We start from the raw sequence: 14,753 nt of genomic DNA, 5'->3' as shown, positions 1-14,753 counted from the left end.
TCTGGTGGAGAGGAGTCCTGCATGAGGATGACGCGCAGGAGACAGAAGGAGCTGGCAGCGTCGGGAAGCGCTCAGGCCCAAGATGGTGCCGGGGCTGCAGAGGAGGCGGCAAGGGCAAGCGCGGCATATCAAAGACAGATGGAGGTGATCGCTCGGCTGGAACGCTTTGCGAGGTCAGAGGAGGCTGCTAATGAGAGGTCAGCGGCTGAAGGTGAGAGACCTGACACAACGCAGATCCCTGGGAAACAGCAGGAAGGAGGGGGCCAGCCACAGAGTGGTGGGGAGGAACAGAGATCCCCTGTTGTGGCTGCACGCGCTGGCCAGCTTGAACAGCCGGACACATTAGATATAGCAGAGACGACGCTCAAAGATATATTTTCTGTGGTACTTTACAACAAGTCTGCCCTTGCGGCTTTGAACAGTCGTGTGGATGATTTAAAGGGAGAGATGGTTGCGATTAATGCTGCAGTGCGCAAAGTTGAACAGAGAATGGAGGTGGTGGAAGAACGTGTGGGGAGCGCTGAAGACCAGGTTAATGATCTGTTGAAAAGGGAAAAAAAAGTATGTGCAGCGTATAGCTGAACTGGAATTTAAAACCGATGATCTGGAGAACCGCTCCCGTAGGAGCAATCTGAGGATTGTGGGGGTACCAGAAAAAGCGGAAGGAAATAACCCCACTGAGTACATTGAGTCATGGCTGAAAAATACTGTAGGAGGGGATGGTCTCACTAAAATGTTTTCCGTTGAAAGAGCACATCGTGTGCCCACTAGACCCCTGCCCCCAGGATCAGCCCCAAGAGTTATCTTGGCCAAAGTTCTGAACTATCGGGACCGGGATACTCTGCTGCGGAAAGCCAGGACCTGTGCGGAAATTACTATAGATGGCAATCGCATCTCCATCTACCCAGACTATTCTGCAGCGGTTCAGAAGCTCCGGATGACGTTTGGAGAAGTTAAAAGACGACTACGAGATATGGATGTGCGCTATTCAATGATTTACCCAGCTAAGCTGAGAGTTGTAGCTTTGGATCGAGTACACTTTTTTCAAAATCCAGAGGAGGCGACACTCTGGCTTGACTCTAACATAAAGAATATCAGAGCGGGACAGTCCCGTTGAAGCACACTCTGAGTGATGTTGAAATAGTGACTAACTGTGATTTAGTTTGAATTTGACAAGTTAATGGTCATCTCTGAGATGAAGTAATGCCATGTTGGTTTATGTGGGTTGTGTTCGGCGGCGCAACAATTATTGCAGTTTGATAAATGTGGACGGGAGAGTAGTTGGAGTATAGAGCTTGTATTGTTAGGCTGTAAAAACGCCCTCCTAGATCTCAAATAGAGAGGGAGAGAGAATTCTTTTCGGCTTAAATGTTGTGGGAGATAGCTTTTTTTTTCGGTTGGGGGAGAAGGATGAGAGTTATTTCAGTTGGAAGGTTGAGACAGGGGGTAGAGGCGGGAAAGGGTGGGGTGGGGGGGAGGGATGGGGGGAGGACCGAGACTTCAGGTATAACGTGTCAAATGTTTGGTATTGCAACATATCATGGGGGGCAGAATTAAAATTTTAAGCTGGAACGTTAGGGGTCTCGCTAACGTCTCAAAACGGGCCACAATTTTACAATATTTGCTGAAGCTGAGGCTCTCAGTGATTTGCCTCCAAGAAACACATCTGGTAAAAGACAAAGTAGCTATGTTACAAAAAAGGTGGGTGAGGAAGGCTTATCGCTCGACGTACTCAGCCTATGCTAGGGGAGTGTCGGTGTTGATCCACACTTCTACTCCATATGAAGAAGTGGAGGCTATAATAGACAAGGATGGGCAATATGTGTTTATTGTATGTAAGATATTGAATAGACTATTATGTATTGTGTCTTTGTATATCCCTCCACCATTTTCTGGAAAGAAGATACAGGAAATTCTGGACTTATCCGGGAAATGGACTGGGGTCCCGTTGCTTGTAATAGGTGATGTGAATAATATTGCAAATGATCATTGGGATAAGGGTAAACATGCGGGGAGCAGAGAGGGAGGGAACGTGACACCTTTTGGAAATTACATGAGGGAAATTGGTTGGATAGACTTGTGGAGAGTTCGGAATATGGAGAACTACACTTACTCGTGCTACTCGGCGACGTATGGCTCCCTATCTCGCATTGATGTGGCTTTGGGAAATGAGGGGATGGATAACTTGGTACAGGAAGTGGAATATTTGCCCAGAGTCCTATCGGATCATTGTCCACTGGTGATATCTCTACAATTGGGAGAACGGGGGAGGTTGACAGGTATGGGTTGGAAAATTCATCCCTTTTGGCTACGGTTGCTGGATATGGGAAAGATAGGAGAGGAACTGGGAGAATTCTTTAGGATTAACGAAGGTAGTGCAGAGGGTCATGTAGTCTGGGATACTATGAAAGCGTTTTTGAGAGGGATTTTATTCAGAGAAGTGTCTCGATATAAGACTAGGTCTCAAAATCTAGATGAAGCAGTGATGGAGGAATTAAGGGCGGTGGAGGAAGCATTGGGTGCGCAGTGTACTAAAGCTACGCAGACCCGCATGAGAGCGGCCCAGTCGGAAGTTAATAAACTTCACATCCGTAAGGCGGAGAGACGGCGGGCATTTCAGAACGAGGCATTCTATGCGGAGGGTGAAAAAGTGGGGCACCTGCTCTCTGTGATAGCTTCGGCACAACGGGAATCCTCACATGTGTATGCAATTAAATCTAAGGAAGGTAATGTGGTTACAAAGGGGGATCAAATTTTGGATGTATTTAAACAATTTTATAGTGAGCTATACTCCTCAAAGATACATAAAGGTCAGGAGGAGATGGACAGGTATCTGAGGGCGATTAAGCTTCCTAGACTAGGGGATGAAAACAGAGAATGGATGGATAGGCCGCTTGCAGCGGAGGAGTTGAGGGTGGCACTGGCGGACATGGCAGGAAATAAGGCCCCGGGGGCGGATGGCATTCCGGCAGAGGTGTATAAAATTTTTAATGAAGAAGTAATAACCAAATTGGAGAAGGTATTTAATGAGTCGTTGGAGAGGGGAATGTTACCTACATCTATGAGAGAGGCCATTGTGGTGGTCATTCCTAAAGCTGATAAGGACCCATTGAATCCGGAGTCCTACAGACCAATTTCACTCCTTACGGCAGATGTAAAGATTCTGGCGAATCTGAATCCACCCAGATCAATCGGGATTTATGCCCAATAAATCTACAGCAATCAATTTAAGGAGGCTATATTTAAATATGCAAATTCCAGCCGAAAATGCTGGAAAGAGAGTAGTAGTGTCTTTGGATGCCCATAAGGCCTTTGACTGTGTAGAATGGAAGTACTTATGGTCAGTTTTGATGGGCCTTGGGTTTGGGCCCAAGTTTATATCGTGGGTGGGGTTGCTATACTCCTCTCCAACGGCAAAAATTAGAGTGAATAATGAACTATCTGATAGTTTCTCATTACATAGGGGTACGAGGCAGGGATGCCCGTTGTCTCCGTTGCTGTTTGCCCTCGCCGTGGAACCTCTGGCCACTAAAATAAGGGATGCACAAGAGATAAAAGGATTTGTCTATGGAGTGAAGGAGGAGAGGGTGTCTTTGTATGCCGACGATATTTTGCTATTTTTGGAGGACGCGGTGGCATTAATTGAGGAATTCGGGGAATTTTCCGGACTCAAAATCAATTGGGACAAATCGTGCATAATGCCCATTGATGAGGTAGATGGGGATATGGGGGAGGTGGGAAGGTCTGCAAAATTGAAGGTAGTTTCGAAATTTAAATATTTGGGGATACAAATCGCCCTTCCTTTGACAAGGTTTGAAGAACTTAATCTAAGCCCTTTGCTACAAAAAATTTGTTCAAAAATATCAGCATGGAATAAATTACATCTTTCGGTAATTGGAAGGGTGAACCTTTTAAAAATGATTGTGATGCCACAGCTGTAATATGTACTGCATAATTCTCCAATTTGGATCTCGCAGAGTAGGTTCCACAAAATTAAATCGCTGTTTGGTGATCTAATATGGGGGGGGAAAGCCCACAGTTTAAACAAGAAACTTTGCAGAGGCCGAAGGAGGAAGGAGGTTTGGCGCTTCCCAACCCCTGGGTATATTTTTTATCAGCACAATGCCAGCATATCGGAGGATGGGGGGTGGAGACGGGACAGGGACAATCGCCCAGTAGTTTGAGATATTTGTTTAGAAAATGGCCTCTGGGAGAGAGTTTAGAAGGGGGGCAGTTTTTAAAATTAGGCTCTCGGTTTCCTACTGTTCTCCTAATTCATAAGGTATGGGAAAAAGTTAAACAGATAAGGGGTGTCACGGGCTTTACCAAATACTCTCCTGTATGGGATAATATAAATTTGCCAGAATTCGGGCAAATGGAAGGATTTGGGCCCTGGAGAGAGGCAGGAATAAGAAGGATGGGACAGCTAATGGGTCAGGGAAGACTTAAGTCATTTATGGAGCTGCAGACAGAATTCCAGTTACCGCATTCAAATTTGTTAATAAAAATGTATGATTATATGTGAACAACTGCTTGATGTCATATGATATACTTCTTATCATTTAATAAAAATTTATCTGATTAAAAAAAAAATATATATCCCCTGGAGCTCATACATTCTGATGTCACTAATATATACCACCAGGAGTCCATACATTCTGATGTCACTAATATATACCACCAGGACCCTATACATTGTAATATCATTAATATATATCACCAGGAGCCCATACATTGTGATGTCACTAATATATACCACCATGACCATATACATTCTGATGTCACTAATATATATCACCAGGAGCCCATACATTCTGATGTCACTAATATATGCCACCACGACCACATAGATTCTGATGTCACTAATATATATCACCAGGAGCCCATACATTCTGATGTCACTAATATATACCACCACGACCACATAGATTCTGATGTCACTAATATATATCACCAGGAGCCCATACATTTTGATTTATCTAATATACCATATATTACAAGGAGCCCATATACTCTGATGTCACAAATATACAGTGTGTCTGTAACGTCATGGTGCACTTTTGACCAGTCACTGGTAAGTCACTGGTAAGCAACAAAAGACAATAGAAATGTGAAATCTGCTCCAAATAAAAGAAAAACTCTCCCAGTTTAAACGCGCCGATATTCACGTAGCACTTTGGTCATGGATTCGACTGGCATGGAAAACCACACTGCTGGCATAAGCTTGTGGTTGCATGATGTCACAGACCTGGCAGTGTATTAATCAGTTCAGTTTATCAGGGGTTAATCTGACTGGGGGCTCAGCAACAGCTTAAATGAGTTTGTGTTGTTTGATTGGTTCTTGTTAGCTCTCCTCATGAACAGGTCTTATATGATTGGACCAGAGAAAGGGCCAAAATGTAAACTATAAAAGTGCCCCATGACTTTACGGACACACTGTATATCCCCAGGAGCCCATACATTCTGATGTCACTTATACATTTTGAGTGCAAACCTCCTTCCATCAGCAAGGGCATTGAAGATGAAACGTGGCTGGGTCTTTCAACATGACAATGATCCAAAGCACACCGCCAGGGCAACGAAGGAGTGGCTTCGTAAGAAGCATTTCAAGGTCCTGGAGTGGCCTAGCCAGTCTCCAGATCTCAACCCTATAGAAAACCTTTGGAGGGAGTTGAAAGTCCGTGTTGCCAAGCGAAAAGCCAAAAACATCACTGCTCTAGAGGAGATCTGCATGGAGGAATGGGCCAACATACCAACAACAGTGTGTGGCAACCTTGTGAAGACTTACAGAAAACGTTTGACCTCTGTCATTGCCAACAAAGGATATATCACAAAGTATTGAGATGAAATTTTGTTTCTGACCAAATACTTATTTTCCACCATAATATGCAAATAAAATGAAAAAAAAAACAGACAATGTGATTTTCTGGATTTTTTTTTCTCAGTTTGTCTCCCATAGTTGAGGTCTACCTATGATGTAAATTACAGACACCTCTCATCTTTTTAAGTGGTGGAACTTGCACTATTGCTGACTGACTAAATACTTTTTTGCCCCACTGTATATACCACCAGGAGCCCATACATTCTGATGTCATTAATATATACCAATAGGAGCCCATACATTCTGATGTCACTAATATATACCACCAGGAGCTCATACAGTCTGATGTCACTAATATATATCCCCAGGAGCCCATACATTCTGATGTCACTAATATATACCACCAGGAGCCCATACATTCTGATGTCATTAATATATACCACCAGGACCACATACATTCTGATGTCATTAATATATACCAATAGGAACCCATACATTCTGATGTCACTAATATATACCACCAGGAGCTCATACATTCTGATGTCACTAATATATACTACCAGGAGCCCATACATTCTGATGTCACTAATATATACCACCAGGAGCTCATACATTCTGATGTCACTAATATATACTACCAGGAGCCCATACATTCTGATGTCACTAATATATACCACCAGGAGCTCATACATTCTGATGTCATTAATATATATCCCCAGGAGCCCATACATTCTGATGTCACTAATATATATCCCCAGGAGCTCATACATTCTGATGTCACTAATATATATCCCCAGGAGCCCATACATTCTGATGTCACTAATATATACCACCAGGAGCCCATACATTCTGATGTCACTAATATATACCACCAGGAGCTCATACATTCTGATGTCATTAATATATATCCCCAGGAGCCCATACATTCTGATGTCATTAATATATGTTCCCAGGAGCCCATACATTCTGATGTCACTAATATATATCCCCAGGAGCTCATACATTCTGATGTCACTAATATATATCCCCAGGAGCTCATACATTCTGATGTCATTAATATATACCACCAGGAGCTCATACATTCTGATGTCATTAATATATATCCCCAGGAGCCCATACATTCTGATGTCACTAATATATATCCCCAGGAGCTCATACATTCTGATGTCACTAATATATACCACCAGGAGCTCATACATTCTGATGTCATTAATATATATCCCCAGGAGCCCATACATTCTGATGTCATTAATATATGTTCCCAGGAGCCCATACATTCTGATGTCACTAATATATATCCCCAGGAGCCCATACATTCTGATGTCATTAATATATGTTCCCAGGAGCTCATACATTCTGATGTCATTAATATATATCCCCAGGAGCCCATACATTCTGATGTCATTAATATATGTTCCCAGGAGCCCATACATTCTGATGTCACTAATATATATCCCCAGGAGCCCATACATTCTGATGTCACTAATATATATCCCCAGGAGCCCATACATTCTGATGTCACTAATATATATCCCCAGGAGCCCATACATTCTGATGTCATTAATATGTACCACCAGGAGCTCATACAGTCTGATGTCACTAATATATATCCCCAGGAGCCCATACATTCTGATGTCACTAATATATATCCCCAGGAGCCCATACATTCTGATGTCATTAATATGTACCACCAGGAGCTCATACAGTCTGATGTCACTAATATATATCCCAGGAGCCCATACATTCTGATGTCACTAATAGTGTTGAGCATTCCGATACTGCAAATATCAGGTATCGGCCGATATTCGCTGTATCGGAATTCCGATACTGAGTACCGATATTTTTTCAATATCGGATACCGGAATCGGAAGTCCCCATAATGCAATGAGCCACTATTGTGGCTGTGATTGGCTACTGAAATGATGTCATCATGATGCGCGGTATGTGCGCATCATGATGCGCAGTCTTTGCCGACTGCGGGGGGTCTGTGCCGACTGTCGGGGGTCTGAACGGGCCTCTCGGGGGCCTGTGCCGGCTGCCGGTGGTCTGTACGGGCCTCTCGGGGGTCTGTACATGCCTGTCGGGGACCTGTGCCGGCTGCCGGGGGTCTTGTGTGTGTGCAGGTATCGTCCGATGGGACTACAAGTCCCATCGGGCGATGCCTGCTACAATGACAGTGATTGACACATTAGCCAATGATGGGACAGTAGTAGTCCCATCATCCGGCTAATGTGTTGAATGTAAAAAAAAACAAAAAACATACTACATATATACTATGCCGGTGTATATATATGATTTTTTCCTGGAATAAAAATCGTTCTTCTTTTTCTAAAAAACGGAGATACAACATGGCTCATAAAAAGAAAAATAACTATGAAGGATGGACCACGGATTCGGACTCAAGTGTTGCAGACGATTGAGAGGACTCAAGCATGCTTACTTTTCCTTCTACCTCTAATAATACGCCCCCTTTAGGAAAAAAACAAGACGAGGCCGGAAAATCACAAAATCAAGGAAAGAAACGCAAGCAAGTATCATGGAGGAAATAACACCTCCAATGGACAATCTACGCATAATAAACCTTTCAAAGCGCCAATTATCCAGTGAACATACTGAAGTTCTATCTAAAGGCTTAAATTTTTGTATTCCAGAAAAATTTGATTATGCCGATTTTAGGATTGAATTGTTTAAAAGTATAAGAAAGCTACATCTTAAAAAATCTTTTTCCAGTGTTTCAGCTGCAGTTTCTGTTCCTATACATGAAGGTGAGAAACCTCCAACTATTGGTCCTTTAGGCTTTATGTTAAGATATCTGTCCTAGACAATTTTTAAGTGATGTTGAAATGTTAATGAGTATAACTGAACCAGATTTCTCCCTGGAATTAGTTAATTCCAGCGGAGAAATACCAATACCTTTTAAAGGAGGAGTAAAATCAAGTTTCATGCCTCCCATATCTCCTGGGAACAGTATCGATCTTTTCCATGATATGGTCATCAAGGATGTAGAAGCTTTACTCTGTCACACACAGCGATCTCGCTGGTGAGATCGCTGTTAGGTCACAAAAGTTGTGACTCAGCAGCGATCTCGCTACCGAGATCGCTTAGTGTGACGGGGCCTTTACACATGTCTTTATAGGACAATGAGGGATGGTATTAGACAAAGCAGGGTCGTGGGCAAAAGTTTAAATTGGGACCCCAAATGCTGACATATTGTACCATCACACTTTTCCATTGTATCTACATACACCGATTTCAGGCCACTAAAACGAGCGGGGTCGACAATATTGAAGTTGATGAATAGGCATCATTTTGCTTGATAAGTATAATGCACCCCATAGTAGTCCTCCACATAGTATAATGCACCCCATAGTCTTCCATATAGTATAATGCACACCCCATAGTTCTCCATAAAGTACAATGTTCCCATAGTCCTCCATATAGTAGAGTGGACTCCCTATAGTCCTCCATATAGTATACTGCACAGCCCATAGTGTTCCATACAGTAAAATGCACTCCCCATAGTATAATGCATTCCATAGTCCTCCTTACAGAATAATGCAATCCCCTTAGTCCTCCATGCAGTATAAAAGACCTGGATAGAGTATAATGCGGCCCCTATATAGTACACATAGTATAAAGCACCCCATAGTCCTTGTTAAAGTATAATGCAGCCCCCATATTGTACATATTGTATAATACAGCCCCCATATGGTATAATGCAGCCCCATATAATGCATATAGTATACTGCACTCCCCATAGTCATTCATAGAATATAATACTGCCCTCATATAGTATAATGCACTCCCCATAGTCCTTGATAGAGTATAATGCAGCCCCCTTATATAGTATAATGCAGCCACTATATCGTATAATGCAGCCCTCATATGGTATAATGCAGCCGCCCATATGGTATAATGCAGCCCCCATATGGTATAAAGCAGCCGCCCATATAGTATAATGCAGCCGCCCATATGGTATAATGTAGCTCTCATAGTCCTCGAGTATTATGGCCACCGCATGGTATGATGCAGCCCGCATATGGTTTAATGCAGCCCCCATATGGTCTAATGCAGCCTCCATATTCCTCCAGTATTATGGCCAACACCAAATAATCTCTAACCATAACAGTTATTTAGCTTTTTGAGAAATTGTTTTTTTGCGGCATGAGTTGTAGTTTTCATTGTCACCATTTTTGGGAGAGCAAAGATTAATAAAACTCGCTATTCTTGCGTAGTTTTATAATGGAGTTCACTATGGCAGGATATATAATGTGGTAGTGGTATTGTTCAGGTCCTTGTAGGTATGGCAATACCAGTTAGGTGTAGGGGTTTTTTTTTCATCCCAAGATGAAACAACATAGGAACATACCAAAAATGGATTGGATGTCCTTAACACAACATAAGCTGTATTTTTGTAATTCTCAGGCCTGTCCTTTTGATTACTCAGGCAGTGCACACACATGCTAAATATGGTAGTATTGCCCTGTAGTAGATTATAATATAACCAGTGTTGCATGTAACACTCTCCATTTCTCTCTCAGACAGTCATTCTTTGTCTTATTACACCTTTGGAGTCTCAGCCCCGGGATATGGACTGCCTGAGTACTCCATACTTGGATATCTGGATGATCAGCTGATGGAAAAATACACTAGTGATACTCTAAGTCGTGTCCCCATGACTCAATGGATGAAGGATAATGAGAAACAGGAGTACTGGGAGAGATGGACACATTTTAGTAAAGGAGATGAAGCTTTATTTAGACATGAAGTAAAGCTATGGAGGAAGATATTTAATCACACCGGAGGTGAGATGCACAATATTCTACATATTCAGTATCGTACTGTATGCATTTTACTGTGTTTATTGAATATGATTCTGAAGAACTATAACGGATCAAGCACATTGTAGCACCCCTTATCCCAAAACAGGTGTTTGTACTCTGTTACCTCACAGACTATAAAGAGAACCTAAGTAAAAGAAGGTGGCTTCAGCATCCAATAGTAATCAAATTGCATTAATATGGCATGACAAATACAGGAACGGTAGCAACGTTTTGAACCCTAGTATAGATCTGGATGTTAAATCATCCCACATATGCCATTAGTAAATCTACATGATATTGAAGCTTGATGCTCTCTCAATAACACTAAGTCGTAGAATTCTGGAAATCACAGGAGAGATGGACATGCTAATGATATGTAAATTATAAAAAACATGTAAACAAAATTATCCAAACATCTCAATGTATTCATTCTGGAGACTGAGCCATGTGCAGAAATCCTGGGACTTCCAACCTTGGCTGCTATCAGTTGAGGTTTTTAATGGTTGTCTGAGGAAGCTTCTGCCACTGAATGCTCTTGGGCAAATCATCAAAATCCACTGCTGGTAGCATCTGTGTAATCAAGAACCAATGACATCCAAGATGTGCTCGATGAAGACAAGTCTGGAGACTCTGAAGCCATGAGAGCACATTTAGGCCACGCAGGCTGCTCACAGTAACACCAGCAACATACGGCCAGGCATTGCCATGTTGAAATTGGCTAGTGGAAAACGTTTGAGAAATCAGTGTAGTGCCAAGCTGTTAGTGACCTGGAATGAAGACTAGAGGGGTCCGGCTACTGTATATTAAGTCACTTCACACCATAATCCTCAAATTAGGATCGGTATGACCAGCGTCGGACTGGAACACCTTGGGCCCACCAGAGAAAATCATTCTTGGGGCCCACTATGTAGCTGCATAGAGTTAAATACCAGACCACCAATTATGCGGTAAAACACGCTAATATCCGGGTATAATATAAGGTTGTACATGTCTTAATTATGTAGCAGGAGTTGGGGTAGCCCCCTCATAGAATATAAAGCAGCCCCCTCATAGAATATAATGTAGACCCCTCATAGAATATAATGCAGCCTCCTCATAGAATATAATGCAGCCATCTCATAGAATATAATACTGCCCCCCTCATAGGGTATAATGCACCCCCTCATAGGGTATAATGCACCCCCTCATAGGGTATAATGCACCCCCTCATAGGGTATAATACTGCCCCCCTCATAGGGAATAATGCACCCCCTCATAGGGTATAATGCACCCCCTCATAGGGTATAATACTGCCCCCCTCATAGGGTATAATGCACCCCCTCATAGGGTATAATGCACCCCCTCATAGGGTATAATGCACCCCCTCATAGGGTATAATACTGCCCCCCTCATAGGGTATAATGCACCCCCTCATAGGGTATAATACTGCCCCCCTCATAGGGAATAATGCACCCCCTCATAGGGAATAATGGATATAGAGATAGATATAGAGATAATAGCTAGATATAGAGATATGTATAGAGATAGATAGAGAGTTAGAAAGATAGATAGATATATAGAGAGAGAGATATAGAGATAGATAGAGATAGCTAGATAGATAGATGGATAGATAGATATAGATAATAGAGATAATAGATAGATATAATAGATAGATATAGAGATAGATAGAGATAGATGGATAGATCAATAGATAAAGAGAGAAAGATAGAGATAGATAGATAATGAGATATAGAGATAGATATAGAGATATAGTGTTAGATAGAAAGATAGATATAGAGATAGATAGATAGATAGATAGATAGATAGATAGATAGATAGATATAGAGATAGATATAGAGATAGAGATGGATATAGAGATAACAGATATATATATAGAGATAGATAGCTAGATAGATATAGAGATAGATATAGAGAGAAACAGATATAGATATAGAGATAGATATAGAGATAGATAGGTAGATAGATATAGAGATAATAGATAGATATAGAGATAGATAGATATAGATATAAAGATAGATAGAGATAGAGAGAGCGGTAGATAGAGAGAGAGATAGATATAGAGAGAGATAGATACAGAGAAAAGATATAGAGATAAATAGATAGAGATAGATAGATATATAGATATAGAGATAGAGCGATAGATAGATATACAGAGAGATAGATATAGAGATAGATAGAGATATATAGATAGATAGCTATAGAGAGAGATATAGATATAGATATAGAGATAGATAGAGATAGATATATAGATATAAAGATAGATATATAGATAGATATAGAGATAGAGCGATAGATAGCGAGAGATATAGATATAGAGATAGATACAGAGAAAAGATATAGAGATAGATAATGGATAGATAAATAAATAGATAGGTATAGAGATAGATAGATATAGATATTAGAAAGAGATATATATAGATAAAGATAGATAGATAATAAATATAGAGATTATAGAGATAGAGTAAGATAGATATAGAGATAGATAGATAGACATAATAGATAGATATAGAGATATATATAGAAAGATAGATAGATAGATAGATATAGAGATAGATGTAGAGATAGAAAGATAGATATAAAGATAGAGCGATAGATAGAGATAGATATAGAGATAGATAGATATAGATAATAGATAGAGATAGAAAGATAGATAGATATAAGAGAGATAGAGAGAGAGAGATATATAGAGAGATAGAGAGAGAGAGAGACTGATAGAGAGAGCGAGAGATATAAAAAAAAAAAAACAAACCACGATACTCACCTCTCCTCCTCGCTCCCACGCTGATCCCGGCTTCAGTGTCAGGAGCTGCCCCCTCTGCCAGACACACAGCGGGTGCGCGATGTAGTGACGTCATCGCGCACTGGCTGTGAGCCAGGAGCAGAGAGGACTGGGGGCGGCGCCGGCCCTGATTTACAGCTGTAGTCTGCAGAGCAGCTTACTGGGCTGGGGGCGGGGCCTCTGGGGGTGGAGACCTGAAATGATATTCACTGCTTCGCAGTGAATATTCATTTCTCTTTAGCAGCGGGGACAGGGACTTCTGCCTCCTGACACCCGCTGCTGCTCCGCTGGCAGGGGCCCCCATAGCAGCTGCATGGTGTGCGACTCACCACTGGCTGGGGGCCCCTGGAGCAGCGGGGGCCCTAGGCAACTGCTGGCCCTGTATGCCAGCAGGTGCCAGGGCCCACCAGATGCCAGGGCCCACCTGAGAATCCACCGGTTCTCCGGTGGGCCAGTCCGACGCTGGGTATGACGTTTCTCTTGTGAAGGGTGTGGTCCACATGGTCTCCAGACTAGTCACTGGCTATCATTGCATCTAAGAAAAGAGCAGGACTCATTGCTAAAGAGGACAGAACTACAATTCATCTTCCATTGCCATCTTGTTCTGCACTGTGACCCAGAGAAGCAGGAGGATGGGGAGGCAGTCAGCACCCATATTGCTAAAGAACTAGTATCAGGCTCTTACGCAGGAGAACGATGAAGAAATAAACCAGGATAAGACTCTGCCCACAAACAGCAACCTTGTACGCTTTCAGAATCCTCCTGAATGAAGAAAGAAAATTGTTGTGAAGAAGAAACGGAGAGTGGTGGTCATGGGGGATTCCATGTTGAGAGGAACAGAGGCCGCTATCTGCAGACCGGATATAACTTCAAGAGAAATGTGCTGTCTTCCAGGTGCAAAAATTAAAGATGTGTCTGACAGGATATCAGGACTCTTCAGACCTACAGATGACTACCCATTCCTGCTAATACATGTGGGGACAAATGACACTGCAAGAAACGACCTGGAAACCATCTGCAGAGACTTTGAAAACTTGAAAACTTAGGTAAGAAAGTGAAAGAACTGGGAGCGCAGGTGGTCTTCTCTTCCATCCTCCCAGTGGATGGCCATGGAACAAGGAGGTGGAATAAGATTCTGCAGGTGAACAACTGGCTACGTCGATGGTGCTGTCAGCAAGGATTTGGATTTCTGGATCACGGAGTGAATTACCTATACGATGGACTACTTGCTAGAGACTGGCTGCACCTTACGAAGACTGGAAAACATGTATTTGGAAGTCGCCTTGCTACACTCATCAGGAGAGCTTTAAACTAGAACAATGTGGGAAGG

At 42.2% G+C, this 14,753-nt stretch overlaps 1 protein-coding gene across 2 annotated transcripts in view; it reads left to right on the top strand.

The window, feature by feature from the left end:
• The window catches only part of LOC141073822 (major histocompatibility complex class I-related gene protein-like), a 102,804-nt gene that overhangs the window by 26,939 nt on the left and 61,112 nt on the right, over window positions 1-14,753 (top strand). For both annotated transcript variants that reach the window (XM_073561280.1, XM_073561277.1), the window contains exon 2: window positions 10,363-10,626. In XM_073561280.1, coding sequence (XP_073417381.1) covers window positions 10,363-10,626 — 264 coding nt within the window. The remainder of the gene's footprint in view (window positions 1-10,362; window positions 10,627-14,753) is intronic.

Source organism: Dendrobates tinctorius, unplaced genomic scaffold (genome assembly GCF_039654945.1).
Source record: "Dendrobates tinctorius isolate UK_male_01 unplaced genomic scaffold, ASM3965494v1 ptg000315l, whole genome shotgun sequence".
NCBI lineage: Eukaryota > Metazoa > Chordata > Amphibia > Anura > Dendrobatidae > Dendrobates > Dendrobates tinctorius.
The sequence above is the reverse complement of the archived record's forward strand: the minus strand, read 5'-3'. Positions and strand labels throughout refer to the sequence as shown.